The following is a 16,398-nucleotide window of genomic DNA, read 5'->3' as shown; positions in this document are numbered from 1 at the left end:
TTATTATTAATGTTAATGAAGAAATAAATCAAGTTTTAATCAATATGTTAGAACGTATTTGTATTTTGTAGAATATACTCTATATAATAAATACATTTTATATATATATATAAATACATTTTATATTATATATATATATATATATATTTCCATCTTTCTCTACAAAAAAATTCGTTTAAAGATTGTTTATTAAGTTACATTATAATATCGCATCATTATATATAGATATATAAATATAGGCTCATTAATAAGACGATTTTTTTAAATTTGCACCAGCAAAATTAATTGGGTAGAACTTAGTAAATTTGAAAAAATGAATAATAGTTAGAATTTGATATATGCATATAATATTTAATAACAAGTAGTCGATCTTTGATAAATCTGTTAAATTAATAATATTTGAAAATCTGAAATATAGAATTTGCATAAATATACATAGGTATGTGCCAAGATGAAATAATTTGTTCCATATAAAAATTAGATTTAATTACAAATTCAAATGATTAAACTTTATAAAAAATTATGATATAAACGTATAAAAATATAATAAACTAAAACTTAAATTGAAGAAATAGTAACATTATTATCAGATGTGGTTAGAGTGTAAAAAAGAGATTTTTTTTTCTTTTATATAAATTTCTGTTTTATAGCAAATGAATTTTTAATAAAATTATCGATCTTAAGAAAATAAGAATATTTCTGAATAACTAATTTTAAATTGGTCAACACACATAGATCTAAGATTTCATTCCATTACTTTTGCTCTTTGTGATAGGATTTCAAAGTCTTTTCTGAGCAAAAAGACTTCAAAGATATTGCAAAATACATTTCTATATAAGATCATTATAATTAGTTTGTTTACTTATACATAATAGTGGAAATATGTGTCATAAATAAAAATATAATATTTGATACCAAAAGGTATATAAAAGGTATTGTCAGATTCAGTTTAACAGATACTTTGAGAAATATTATAATATGATAGTTGAATTTTTTTCGTTTGAATTAATAAATATAATAACCAGAAATATTGTTTTATATTAATTTAGATAGAAGATAGTCTGCCTATAAAATATATCATATACAAATGCTGAATAAAGATTGTAAGAGAAATCAAAATAATTAATTCTATTATAGGAATCACAAACTTACCTGTTCCATTATAATTTTGTCCATATTTGAAATAATTCATTGCAGGAAAAATGTTGTATTGTTATAATACATTTTGCAAAGTTAACCAAAGTTAAAATAGTATAGATTCTGGTTTTTCTACGACTTTACAAATATTACATAATTCGTCGACCAGAGTTTCATATCTGTATGCCACTCGTATATCCGGTACGTTGGTCCTAGTAATATCATTACCAGCAACACCTTCTTTTGTATAATTTGGGCCAAGCCAATATTGTTTACTCTATAAAATAAATATGTGTCTATATAAAAAATATTACACATATATATAAAATATATACATAATACTATTACGTATAGAACAAACCTTGTGTGGGAAACCACTCATAAGAACTGAATTACGGGCTAATTCACACATATCACATGAACTGAGCTTCCATACTTGTGCTGCAATACTATATTCCTCCATTAAAGGCTCCTATATGCAAATCAAAATATTTTAGGAAACGTGTAGTAATACAGACATTATAATAGATAACTTTTTTATTTTATTTTTCCTTACTTTCGTGAAGTGAAATTGTAGAGGATCATCTGTTGAAAGACTTACACACAATCCTCTTGCAAGGTATTCTGGAAGAGGATTACGATGATAATTTAAAAAAAGAGAATTGTTACTTAAAGGAGACATGGCAATGCCAATTTGTGCCAAATAATACAAATACTGGAGTACGGGAACTTTTCTTAGCAAGAGGCCATGAGAAATATTTTCTGCCATCATATAACCACAAACAAGATGTTGAATTGGTCCAGCTTCTCCACAATGAGGGCGAAGAACGAAAGTATTTAAACCTTGCTCCCTGTGAAATAAATCATCTATATTTCCGAATGATTTTTATAAAGAGTTCTTTTTTTTATTAAAAATATAACTTACGCTCTAAAGTGATTCAACACTGTCATGTTTGCATAAGTATAATACTGGTAATATGCGTATGGAGGATTTTCAATGTCATCCCATTCTTCTGGGGGGCTAACATCTTTGTCAAATAATGGATTTTCAGGCTTACTTTCATCATCTACAGAATCAAAACCTATCACCTATTGAAAAATATTTTATATAATTCCATGATAAAAATTTTCAAGTAAAGCATATGACATTCAAAAAAGTTTAACTTACATATTGTAGAAACTTATGTAATTCAGGATGTGAATGTGGATCATTAGTTACTTCAAAAAGAGGTAAAAAGATATTATTTAAAATCTCTTGGAAGTTGGTCATAAGCTTATTTAGCTTGAAGATGTCGCTATAAATAAAGAATAACTAAATAGTATTTTATATATTTTTATCTATACAATAAGTAAATGATAAGCTTACTAAAGTCTTGGAATTTGAATGAGCCAGCGCACATTGTCCGAATAAACATCGCTCTGTATCGCCCATTTAGCTAGTTTATCCCACTCTTCAGGATTTTTTCCATAAATGGACAGTCGTAATTCTGCATTTTGATATTTCGATTCTTCAAGATCGCTTGCCACTTCTTTAATTATACTTGCAAAAAATTTACCATTAAGATAATTATCAGTTTTAAGAAAAACTTCACGAAGTCTGCTTTCACCAATAGGATTATATTTAGCATTGAATTTATCGAACCTATGAAATGTGTTTCTATCCTGTGAAAAACAAAAAAAAAAAAAAAAAAAAAAAAAGAAAAGAAAGAAGGAAAGGGGAAAACATTATTAACATTATTTTGTATAATTCTGTAATCCAACAACGTTTGAAAACTTACAGCATGTACGTCTAGCATATCTACGCTTAAATCGTATGTTGTTAAATTCATTGATTGGAATACTTCGCTCAATGTCATAGTCTCACCATTTTTCGAACACGTAACAATTTCATCCGCATGATTCTTTAATGTTTTCTTTATAAATCTAAGAAGATGTTTTTGATTCATACAGGAAGCCGCATGAATATGTGTATCGACCTTTCTTATATTATAAAAGTCTCTATGTGGAACAGCTTTCTGACTAGCCAACTCTCTAAGTTCATTCAACAAAACGTGCAACTGGTACTTGGATGAGAGATAACTCAATCTTCTATAGCAAAAAGATTTTAAAGGACCGTCGGCGATCATGGTACAAAGAAGATTCATGTCCCTAACAAAGGCTGCTAAATCTGGATAGGAATATGGAAGTGGTTCTCCATTTTTCGCGTCCTCTTCATTGGCGAAAACATTGAAAACACCGTTTATGGGTAAAATTGTATAATTTTTTGCTGGTGGGAATTTGCATTCCCAAGGATCTCCACGTGATGCAGGTGCGTGTACTGGATGATCTGTGGTACCAATAAATAAATGTATCGTTATTTTTTCAAATATTTTTAAATTTATTGTCTTTTTAATGATTTCATACGCGTACCTGCGATAGCTTTACGATCATCATGTTGAACTTCATCATTCGAAGTAACAGGTCTTTTATCGATGCTACGTAAAAATTTGGTCGTAATAGAAGGAAAACTTTGTTTAGAATTATTCATATACTTTTCTCGTATCACCAAGGCTTGAACGAGCATTTGCGATGCCTGTTGAAGATCTTCCAAAGGTACCTAAAAATATATACGAAATGTAAATTAATATAGAAATACCTTATTTATATATTAATTTTTACTGATCTTCCGATCTTTCTACGGGTTTGTCTAGAACCCATTAGATAATAACGCGACACCTTGTGAACTTACTGAACCGTTCAATAATGAAGGTAAGTTAAATGTGTGTCGATGATCGATTAAAGGGGATATCACGATGTATGTTATTTTTGAAGATAACTACATATATACATTCAATGTCCATTGTATCATTTTATTTTTGTTCAATCAAACGAAATCCTTCTAAAGATTGGTTTTTTTCTTTTTTTTTTTTTTTTTTTTTTTTTTTTCACATTATTTCAGATAGCCCATTTTTACGGGGAAGAGAAAACATGAAAGCATAATAGGCAAAGACTTGTGTTTGACAAAGGTTTCTTGAGTGACAATGCACACGCAGGGTTTCTTGACCAAGTTAAGTCTCAAAAGAGACATATGACGGGTGTCCCTAATTCTGTAGATCAATTTTAGATAATGTAAGCAAGAAAGCTTTTCTAGTAATATTCCTTTCTTTTTCTTTTTTTTTCTTTTTTTTTCTTTTTAACTTACCCCCGATGTATCTTCTCCGGATATTGAAACTCGTTGAAAATGTGGCACAAAATCATTTTCCTCGAAATTAAACGAGGGATCATCAACGTAGTCAGGTACTCCAGGACCAATCGACGGTTCATAATGACTGCGTCGCTCTTCGAGATCCTTTGCGGCTCTATATATATATGTATATAAAAGAAAAAGAAAAAAAAAAAAAAAAAAAAAAAAAAAAGAAGATAAAAATATATGTCAAAATTCTCAATAAAAATATAAACAAAGGAGGAAGAAGCATCTTAGTGGCAGCGTTTTGATATTTAAAAATCAACGCAATTACTTGGCATCTCATGATAATTATGTTACTCTATCAATGTCTGACGAAAGTATCAACGAAGCAAATAATTATTATGGCATTAGAATGGTACAATGAATAGATACACGGCTTAACTGAAAACTATTTTATGGAAATAATCGTATTTTAATAGATATCCTATTGAATGATCATATCTTATTTTGTGAGTCAGACTTTATCGCAATGCGATATCTACTCGATGTATTATAGTATATTGAAGAATGTTGTTCTCAACATGAAAGGACAAGGATTCAAGCTTCATAAATATATCTACTTATTTTCTTTTTTTTGCAATTACAAATATCTTTTGATTTACCTCAGAAGTATGGTATTATCCCGTAGCCATCTTTTTGATTCGTTTGCACCAGCAAACATGTTACGTATTCCTATTTTTATTTACGATTTTTCGTGTTTCAAGCGCGTCCTCGAAGACGCACAAACTTTTTTTTAACACAAAGATTTTTTACAAATGGATCTATTTTATTTATGTTAAATACAAAAATTTTTATACGATTTAATTACTAATAATGCTTCGAAAGTCCTTTTTCTTATAACTACACTGTTATAGCGTTTAGAGAAACTTTCTTATTGTTTTGTATGATTTATTATAATTGCATATTCAACGAATTTAATAATCCATGATTTTAGATAATCTACTGAAGTATTTAGTGCATCCAAACGTATGTAAGTACACCTGCAGTTATAAATAGCGTGTAGTGGGGAGTTTCTTCTCCATGCGGCCAAGTTTCCCTATCAGTCATATGTTATCCTTCACTTATTTTGTGTACGCGTGCGCGTGTGTATGTGTACGTTAGTTGTGCTCTAACTTATGTAAACGTAACTACCACATAATGACATCTCGTTGTATAGTATAAAATAAGCACGGTGGAATATGATTGACAGAAAAGGAACCTTCGCCGTAAAGAATTAACAATGGCAAATGTACACATTTGAATTTTGTATTTGTAAATATTAGTGCTTTCTAATTAACGCGAAAAATCAAACATGATAATGAAAGTAGTACCTGTTGCTATAACATCACTGTTCCCTTTGATAATTTAAATCGTACTTGGTTCTCGATTAACCACGTGCGATCGATCATTGAATGCGATCTATCAAACATTTGTTACGTTTACCGTATACGTCACAATATATGATTATCGGTAAAAAAAAAAAAAAGAAAAAAAAGAAAAAAAAAAAAGACACAGGAATTCTATAGATTCTTAACACTTATAATACTCGTGCATAAGATGTTGTGTCACACTGCAGTAAAAGAAAAGAAACCGTCCAATGTCAGGGTAATGCGGTAACTCGTCGTACGATTATAATACCCATCTAATTCCTGCCACCCTTAACAAGAAAAAAGAAAAAAGAAAGAAAAAAAGAAAAAAAAAAAAAAAAGAAAAAAAAAAAGAAACAATGACGCAAGGTGAATCTAATCTATATTTTCACGATCGATCGTCGAAGAAAATTCGAGACATAGCGATAAAAGAACGTTAAAATTCACTTCGACGTTTAAAGAGAATACTTCGAATATTTTTTTCTTGTTAGAAAGAGAAGGAACTTTCACAGCGAATGCTTGCTTATAAATGCAATAAATCTTTATTTTCTATCATCGAACATTTCGTTACTATTATCTCTTCGTGTCTCTTGCATATTTTCTTTTTTTTTGATCGAATATCACGGACGATATAGTAACTTGTACGTCCGATCGCGTCAACGTTCGCGCAAGTACTGAGAACGATAGCAGCCGAGGGCAAATCACCAGCAACCCCTTCCTACTTTCGTGTCGTATGCGTTCCTCGTATTATGTGTAAAACCGATACAGCACTATATACTTCCGTTTATACGCTTCTCATCCTTCTCTACGTTTCCACTACTTTCCAATCGTATCGTCACTATATTCGTTTCAACTATGGATTTCTCTAATCATTTATATATAAATAAGAAACACAGCGAGTCACATTAGTAATTGTAAACGTGATTCTATATCATAGAAACGTGAAATATCTTACATTAGAAAGTCGAATGTTACTCGTTAATTAATATACCATTATGTTAATTAATACAGCGATTAAATAATTTTTCCAATTTCTTGTGAATCCTTTCAAGAAAATTATCATTATGCTATATTACGTTCAATTGCATAAAGTGAATATGGTAAAAAGAAAAAAAAAAAAAAAATAAAAAAGCAAATTCTACCCATTATTGCTATATACATGTATTTCTATCTTGCATAAACTGACTTATATTTATCTTTGTTCGTTTTTTTTATTCTATCAATATTGACAATTGATAAATATTATACGCAATAATAAAACAACAAGACGTAAACGTAAAATTATACTGAATAAAAAAAGAATACAATTATGGGGTTATACGTACACATATTGCCTTCGATATATGTATATTATACTTATATGGAAGAAGATGTATGAAGGCAGATAGGTAAAGTTATATCGAATAGCACGGAGCCTAATCATGCAGGCTCCGTGCTGAATTATTGATCGCGACTTTATAACACATACGGAAGAATAATAATAGATATACAATTGGCAAGAATCCTTGATCGTAACGCATACGGTGTATGTATTACAATATGCAATCGATTGAAGAATTTAAAAATATATTAGGATAAAGAGGAACTGATATCTTTATACTCTTTCTCTCTCGTACACTCAATATATACGCATTATATATCTTTATTTCTCACTTTCACAGTTTCTATACCACCATGAAGAAACAGTATTACGCAATGTGTGTATACAGGCAAGGTGATAGGATAAAAGCGCGACCTCGTTTCAAGATTCTTGTGTTGAGTTTTCATGAATTCCGAAGCGACCGTGAGATTGATCGGTGTACATATTTCAAGGTTACACAACCTTGTAAACAATCATTATAATTTGTTGTATATTTAACGTTAGCTTGCTTTTTCTATGATAATAATACATACGGCAATAGGATTTAGACTTACTTGACGGTGAGCTGTCTTTGAATGAGGAGCTTCTTCTCGATCTGCTCGATCGGGAATTGTGGTACTTCGTAAGGCGCTGAGATTTCATTTGGTAATTCTTGCGGAGCAAGTCTCAAGGAAGTACCACCACTTGCTCCACCACCTTCGAGACCATAGACGGGACTTTCGCTACCTGTAAGAAAAAAACAAGGAAAAGATATTTTAGAAACTCTACTAGATATAAATGGAATATATAATTGGTATGTGAAAACGAAAGCAAAAAAGAAATATTTTTTGAGAGTTACCAATATCTTTTATTTGACCGGTTTTCTGTAACCATTCGGTTACGGAATTACGTTTATATCCCGTTAAAAATTCATTATCACTTCCAAGTACCATCGTATATAAATATATCCCCGTAATCTTTCTATAATAAGTTTTTTTAGAAATTCCACTTCGGTTATCGTCTTAACTTCGACCGATAAAATCTGACCGTTGAAACATCAATCGTTGTTAAGAAGCTAGGAATAAATTAAGATTTAATTATTATTATTATCGCGCAATACTCTCGACATTTTGTAATGTTATCGATCAGTACAAAGTGCGATAGTAAAATATATATATTTTTTTCTTTTTCTTTTTTAACAAAATCTGAGAAATATATTAATCGACATTTATAAATCGTACAGCTTCGAATTCGATCAGTCTTTTAAAGTTTAAACGATCTTCATAAAATACCTAGTAATAAATCTAGAATGATGATTGTTGCACGTAGAAACCAATCACATAGTCTTAATAAATTGAAAAAATAATCAAGTTATCGTAAATCGATAAAAGTATAAAATGAACACACTTCAACGATTAAAAAGAATCGCACGTGTAAAATACGAATCGAAGTTTGTTCTTTATATAAAAAGAAAAAAGGAAAAAATAAAGAAAAGAAAAGGCAAATGTATTTTCTTTTACGAAGAATTATAATTAGAATATTGTTCACGACGTATACGTATATATATACGTATATAAGTGATATACATACGTATGTACACACAATTGCTAACTAGTTAACTAAAACAAACACTTGTAATTGTTGAACACTCGTTCAAATTCACTCGTGTCGCAATGGCAAACTCTTTTTACGTGTATTACCAACGATCATTCGAAAATTCACTTCTTATTTCGTCTCTTTAAAAGACGCCATAAGAAACTGGTTCTGTAGTTTATAGATCGACGCACGCGAGCATAACTATTATTAGAAATAGTAGGGATAGATTATGGCGTGCGCTCTCTTCGAAGGAGTGGCAACTTTTTTTCTTTTTCTTATTATTTTTTCCTTTTTTTTTTCTTTTTTACTTAAAACAATTAAACTCGAGAGAAAATTCACAAGTAGCAAAGAAAAATTTGTAAAAGGAGTATATAGTATCGATTAAAATATTTTTTAATAAACCGTTCATTTATTAAAAGGAAAGATATGTGTGTGTGTGTATAAAATCGCATATTTTAAATATTAAAGCACATATATAATTATATCTGATATTAACGAAGCTCGTCGTACATCATTAAAATCAAAATGAAAATTTTAATATTTATTCGAACGTAATAACGTTTTTTCGTTGCTGATAATACATTGAAGTGATCAGTTCGTATCAGATAAAGGTTATCAAATCAGCAACGTTCGATGTCGAATTTAAGAAACGATTAAATATAAAAATATCATTGCCGGATAGAATGAAAATTGCTATTTACTCATGCTAATGAATCCTTCTCTATGGACGGATAAAAAGATGAAAGATATTGTGAAATTAGATTTATGATTCACGTAGGAGGATATTTAAATATTTTCACGAAAGAAGGACGCATATTTTTGATGTACACTTCTCTCGAAAAGACGATGTAATGACAGATCGATCTTATAATAACTGGGATGATTCAAAGAAGATGTAAATCGACATAAACAAAATAGAACACGATAATATTTATATCGTACAGTAATAATATTCTAATCGATAAATTGTATCGAAAGTGACTTTATCGAACTAAAGAGAAATACAATACGAGGAGTATGTTTATCAACGAAAGACCATTTCCTTTTGTTTTTAACTATATACTTACGAACGAGATATGTATTTATTACAGCGCGGTACGTGGAAAATTACATTCCTAAATCTAGAACGGGTCTAGAAAGGTCTTTCATCGACGACTATCTATTGTCGTTTCAATGTTCTTTCAAGAGTCACACCGAGAAGACGTACTGTCGAGGTTGGAAACGTTGAGATCGATAAATTTCAATGGAATTTCTAAAATCATTCAATATATATCTTAAAACGAGAATACTTTTGTTGACCGAACAATAACTATTTTAATAACACACACTTAATATTGAATCTCGAAAAGAGAAAAGAACGAAAGAAGAGTGGAACGAATTCAGTTTATGTTTGAGAGGTCGGTGACCATGTTAACTGGTCGCAAGTGTCGAATACACTGACTGTAGAGTGAAGTTGGCACTTGGTAGACATCACAGAATCCGTACGTGAAACACAGTAAACACGCACATGGGGCACAAGAGTACGTGGAATGTGTAAGGTGCTACCATCCGGGACGTTGTGCCAAGATGCCGTGTTTTCTTTTTGGTAGCGCCACGGAGAAATCTTGAAATCATTTCTCTCCCTCTCTCTCTCTCTCTCCTTCTATTATTTATTCTTTTATTCCTTTTAATGGCCATTTTTTCATAGAACTATCGTACGAAGTTGATAATTAATTTCAATGGCTAAAGATATCTTTCGGTCTATGTTCTAATTTGTTTTTCCCTAATTTTTTCGTTATTTGTCATGAGAATAACAATTTGATGAACGGTTGATGAATTATTATTATTATTATTATTTTATTATAATTTAGAATATCTCTTTGTTTATATAAACGCACATCTACGTCGGAACAATTTAACACAGAATTAAGTTATTTATATATAAATTTAAATATATGCATATATATATATATAAACTTGATCATTTTATGAGGATAGATGAACAATGTTGCTGTCCAATAGTAAGAACAATCAGTGCGCTCGATCCCTTTTCATTGCTCGACAAATCCTCGTCTATGATTTTCCATAAATACTATTTAGTAAAATGCGTATTGAAACATGTCCTTTGTACATTTATTAATAAATTAAAATCTCATGTATAACATAGAAGATATTTTAATTTAAGGTAAAATTTTATCGAATTAATGATTCATTGAATACGCATTAATAGATTTTCGAGAATGATATGTTTAGCAATGCAGTAGACTATGTATAAAATGCTTAGTATATTTGTATACTTAAAGTTAATGTAGCCAGAAAGAAATGATTCTTGGAGATTGTTCGAGTTATTTCATATTTTTCTCGTGGAAAGTCTTCCCAGTGAATCAAGTTTTGGCAACGAACCAAAGTCTCCTTTCTCGATGAGACTCTTCTTTGCTTGCTAGTGAAAAAGATCAATACTATCCCTTGGCATCGTTATCTACGTATGTACAAAATTCCTTATGTACTCAGGTTTCCTTGATTCTTCGAATATAACAAAGTTTTGTTTCTTTTCTATCTAAGAGTTTGATACGTATATCAGCCATCGATGTTTATCTTCTACCTGCATACTCTTGTGTTTTGTAGTACGGAATCGCTATAAATAAACATATGTACGTCGTCGGACGAAAATATCAACGAGAAATATATTTTCGTAATACGCACTCTATGCTAGTGACATTCAAGGATAAATTTGCATTTAACGTAGTAATGTTTACATATTTTGAATACACGAAAACATTTATACAGCGTTCGTTAAATTGAAGAGATTCAAGAAAACACTTTCTTTCGTCATTAAACAATCTAGATATTTATCTAACGAATTTATAAAAATTTATCTACCTTTACAATAATGAATTATATAAAAATTCTCAAGCAGTCGTTGAATATTCATTTATATTTTCGTTCAATTGTTTCATCGATACTAGTAAACTGTAAGATGAAAGAAAAGAAAGAAAAAAAAAAAAAATATATAAAAAGAACATTGTAACAAATATTCTGTACATCGTGAAAAAAGAATGTTTGTTATAACAGTTATGCTAATCTCCGTTGATAAGTTATAAAACGTTCCTAGTCATAAACAGGTTTTACTCATACATACCTATATGTATATATATATATATATATATATATAAACATCTCGACAGAACGCATAGTAAGTATGATAGCTCGTTTAGCTCGTTTCAATTTTATAAAGAATACATATCTTATAAAATATATATAATATTTTTATGTATATATATATATATATATATATATATATATATATATGTACATAAATTTCTATAAATAATCATGAAATAAAAATGTCTACCTGTTTTACTTGGATGAGATTTTCGCGCTATCGTTAAATCCGTTTCGTACATAATAGTTCCTTATTGAAGATATTTCAACACTATCGACGATTTATCGAATAATGGCACTATTAAAAATATCTTCTTTCCGATTATAAAAATATATCAAGAACAATGATAATACGAGCGTTAAGGAAAAGAGAGAACGATAGACTTATATCGAACTTTACGACTACTTGCTTATCGTTAACAAAAGAATTTTTTGTTCTTATCAATCCCCCACTTTTAGTTCTCTTTCAAGCATATTATTTCAGATAAATCATTTATGAAGTTATATATATATATATATATATATATATATATATATATATATATATATACACCTTCTCATCGAGTGACGATGTATGTATATAGTTACCTATCTACCAATACGAAACGTTGTTGATAAGGTATCGATAGTCGCATTAAAACCAGTCTGATTTTCTTAGTCGACGAAAATAGCTACGTGTAGACGGTCGTTTTAAAAGATCACTTACGCAACTTTAACGCGTCGAATACGTTCAATGACAGTTTGTTTTCAATGCGATTGAAAATGATACGATTATATTACATTCAACTCTGCATTGAATATCAATAAAGAGTTTTTTCTTTTTTCTTTCTTTTTTTTTCTTTTCTTTTTTTTTTCTTTTTTTTTTTTTTTTTATTTGTACAAGGAAATCTATAAAAATGAAATTTCCACAGTTACCTTCTTCGGTATCGACCAGGAAGATTGACGGTAGACGAATTCCAAGAAAGGTTTCGTTTTCCGTTGTAGTAACACCTCTGCTTGACATTTTGTTCGTTAAGAAAAATATATTAGACCGGTTTACGTGCGATTATAGATTGAAACACACTACTTTAATGAACGAAATTGTACATCTATTTGTACATTTATACCCGATGACCGATAGTTCTTACTTTCGACGTGGCTCGTTATATTGTATGGCAAACAAATAATTTGTTTAAATAAGTGACGTAAAGCTACGTTTTACATAATACTATTCGGTTGATTGAATGATTGGTCGTTTTACACTTTGCTTTATTACTTAACGACGTAACACACATCCGCTAAATGTTATGATACATACTATATAAGTAGCAAATATTATTATTTGGAAGATAATAAATACGAAAGATTCAGTAAATAATTATTCAATCTTTCACTTTCACTTTGTTCAATATTATTTTGTTGATTTAACGTAATATCTATAAGAATCTTTTTAAACAAAATGTATCATCGATAATACTGTTATTAATCAAGTTTAAAAACTGTACGTATATATTACTCGAGAATAATATAAAAATTTTTTAAAAATGTCCAAATACAAAGTAATAATTGTCTTATGAGATAATTAATTTTAAATAATGATATTTAACGCGTGAAGAGACAAGATCGCGAGTGATGTGTACTGACTGTTCGTGGCAGTCGAACTGAACTATACTAACGCGAAACTAACGAGAGTTATTTTCTTTCTGTTCATCTACCGACACCTTCGGAGGATCCCGAACTCAGTTGGAATAAGAGACAGTGAATATTCTGACATCGTCGAAAATACTACAAGGAGAGAAAGAAGAAGAAGAAAGAGAGACGAAGAAGAAACGTGTACAGGCTTAATGCCAATCAAAAGAAAGATCTGTTAATAAATCTTAAAATCTTTCCATTTTATATTTAGAATATTTAAGAATTATCCCAAAACAATTTACTATGTTTTCATTAATTGTAAAAACGAATCAAGTGGAACGTTCATTAAAACCCGTATATTCCTATTTAATAAAACATTATTCAAAGAAACTTACGTAAATGTGCATACGTTATTAATATATTTATCGATTAAAACATATTGTTCTCAAAAGATTATACAATTTCAATCGGTAATTTCATCAACACTTAGAACCTTGTTATCATCACGTTCGCCGACAATTTTATAATTAAGCGAGCATCAAGTATATAATTCTTATCGTGACAACAGATTATGAATATCCATTAGATTGCTTATATTATTCCATCTTTCGTCGCACGAAAGGTAAAATTGATGAGAATTCGTGAGGTTTATTTAAAGAGTAAGAAATCGATATATGTATTTATATATCTACGTAAGTATATAAAGATGAATAGAGTTAGAAAACGAAATTGATGCTAAATGATCGATTGTAAGTTTATTCCCTTTTTTTTTCTGTATTACATTCGTCATTCTTTTATTTCTTTTTTCCTTCTTTTTCGGGACAATTTTTATTCCATAATTTAAAAAGAAAATTCATTTGTTCAACTTACGACCACGTTGATCAACGTTGTGTCCCGGTGTCGTGGAACTATCGGCATCACCTTCGCCATCAAGTTCGTAATAAATCCTGTCGGTTGCAACGTTAACGTCTTTTACTCCGTTTACATCTACTACGCCATTCAATGCAACAGTATCCTCCATATTTTCCCTGTGGACATTCGTATTTTCGTATTAACGCATAACAAAATTGATTAGAAAGATAGACGACGATGAGTCCATACAAGAAAATAATATGGACTATGATGAAAAGCAAAAAAAAATAAATATAGTACTACAATTGTAACCTTTTTTTTTTTTTTTTCTTATTTTTCTTTTTTTCTTTATTCTCGAAGAAAAGCAAAGAAATAGAACTAATTTTAACGAAGCTTACTATCACATAATTATAGGATAACTAAATCTAACGTCGCATTTGTAAAAATGTAATGATAGTTGAGTGAAAAAAAATTAAAACGAATAATGCAATTATCATTAATACGATTTAAACTATATTCTATCTTTCTTTCTTCATAAGATTTCATTGTTTGTCAATGATCGTTTTATTAGTTATTTCATTGTTAGTTTACAAATTCTAAAGCGCTCTTATAGAGACCCTTGAATTCGTGTTCTTTTAATAGATCATTGAGAAGTTAATTCAAGCTCGTTAAATTACAGTGTAAAAGGGGAGAGGTCTGTCTAATTTGATTGCTGTAAGTTGAAAAAGGTTAGATAGTTATACTATCATGATAGTGTGAATCTATATTATTATTTTTTCTGCAATAGATATATTATACAAATTTCTCAGCATTAATGTAACTTCCAGTGTATACGAATTCTTCGAAATTAATAGATAATGTAATCAATATTGTTGAACTTATTACTCATTCTATACTTGGAAAGTATTAGAGTTGCATGAAATAATGAAATTACTATTTTAATCAATTTCTGCTAGAAGAATGCTTATATATATATATATATTTATTAAAGAAAATAATAAACAAATCTTATTAAGGTATAAATCAATAATTATAAAAATATCAAGAGGTCACTGTAATTCATTCAAGATATATATATATACATCCGTGTGCAGTTTGTTTGTGCGCAGATGCAAACTGCACCTTAAACGCAATTCGTTGATTTTCTTCGAGCATGTGTGACACATTAAAAAGAATTGTTTACCTTTATCAATCGATAAAAATTGTATAAATGAAAACGAGGATTCTTTTTTCTCTTATCGAAATAATAGGAACGATCGATATATAATCAATGATAAAATTTAACGACGAATGATAATAATGTTCAAAGAAAAGTACAACACACATTTAGATATTATTACTCGTATAGACGTTATTCCAATATATGTCGAACGACGATCAATCACTCGAGTCGTATCTTATACTTACATTTTTTTTTTCTTTCTTTCTTTCTTTTTTTCTTTCTTTAATGAACAACGTAGAAAATTCAAGGAATGTCGATTGAATGCGTGAAAATTAAAGATTCTTGTTATTATATTTAACGTAGAAATTGAAAAAGCGAATGTCGACGAATTGTAATCACATTGGTTCCAAGGACGACATGAAAGCCGGTTAAAATTTGACCAATCACGTGGCGCTTGGAATAACTGACAAAATACGCGCGCGTTTCTAGAGAACGACGATGGAATGAGAGCGCGACGCACGATATTTATCCTTTCTTTCTCCTTGATAAGAAACACAAATGTACGGGGTTTACTCGTTGGAAGAGATAATATAAAGGAAGCACTCGCATGTGCGATAATGAGAGTATATATATATATATATATATATATCTTTGCTTCTTCTATCGTTTTTAGGACACAATGAAGATGACAGTTTGAAGAACTTTAGCCGGAATACATTAAAAGAAACGATCGTAAAACAAGAACGGTAATTCTCAATACACGCTGGAGCGTGCTGCTGGTCAGCGACTGTCACTACTGCATACCGGAGTTACCATGTATGCGTGCAGGACCGTATCACGTCTCTTGAAAAGTCAGACCCATTCCTGATAATTTCTTTTTGATTTTATAAAAATAAACAAAAAATCTATCGTATCGTGTCAACATAATTATACAAATTTTTATAAAATTATATTGCGAATATAATAGTTATAGGTTAGAAAGATACTT

General features: G+C 29.7%; 1 protein-coding gene across 7 annotated transcripts; it reads right to left on the bottom strand.

The window, feature by feature from the left end:
* Positions 1-679: 679 nt before the first annotated feature.
* Positions 680-16,211, bottom strand: LOC124955498 (AMP deaminase 2). 7 transcript variants are annotated; one of them, XM_047510032.1, is made up of 12 exons: positions 15,656-16,211; positions 14,267-14,424; positions 7,624-7,795; positions 4,319-4,475; positions 3,547-3,733; positions 2,916-3,463; positions 2,504-2,799; positions 2,306-2,432; positions 2,063-2,226; positions 1,694-1,988; positions 1,499-1,609; positions 680-1,414 (listed from the first exon to the last, which is right to left on the bottom strand). In XM_047510032.1, coding segments are annotated over exons 1-12 (2,388 nt in total). In that variant the 5' UTR covers positions 15,658-16,211; the 3' UTR covers positions 680-1,243. The 7 variants fall into 7 exon arrangements, with proteins under 7 accessions (XP_047365988.1, XP_047365990.1, XP_047365991.1 ...); XM_047510036.1 differs by lacking the exon at positions 680-1,414 and having other exon boundaries at positions 1,694-1,761; positions 1,854-1,988; XM_047510034.1 differs by lacking the exons at positions 7,624-7,795; positions 14,267-14,424; positions 15,656-16,211 and adding exons at positions 4,966-5,343; positions 5,674-6,426.
* Between the last annotated feature and the right edge of the window lie 187 nt (positions 16,212-16,398).

The sequence above is a fragment of the Vespa velutina genome, chromosome 18, assembly GCF_912470025.1.
Source record: "Vespa velutina chromosome 18, iVesVel2.1, whole genome shotgun sequence".
NCBI classification, from domain to species: domain Eukaryota; kingdom Metazoa; phylum Arthropoda; class Insecta; order Hymenoptera; family Vespidae; genus Vespa; species Vespa velutina.
The sequence above is the reverse complement of the archived record's forward strand: the minus strand, read 5'-3'. Positions and strand labels throughout refer to the sequence as shown.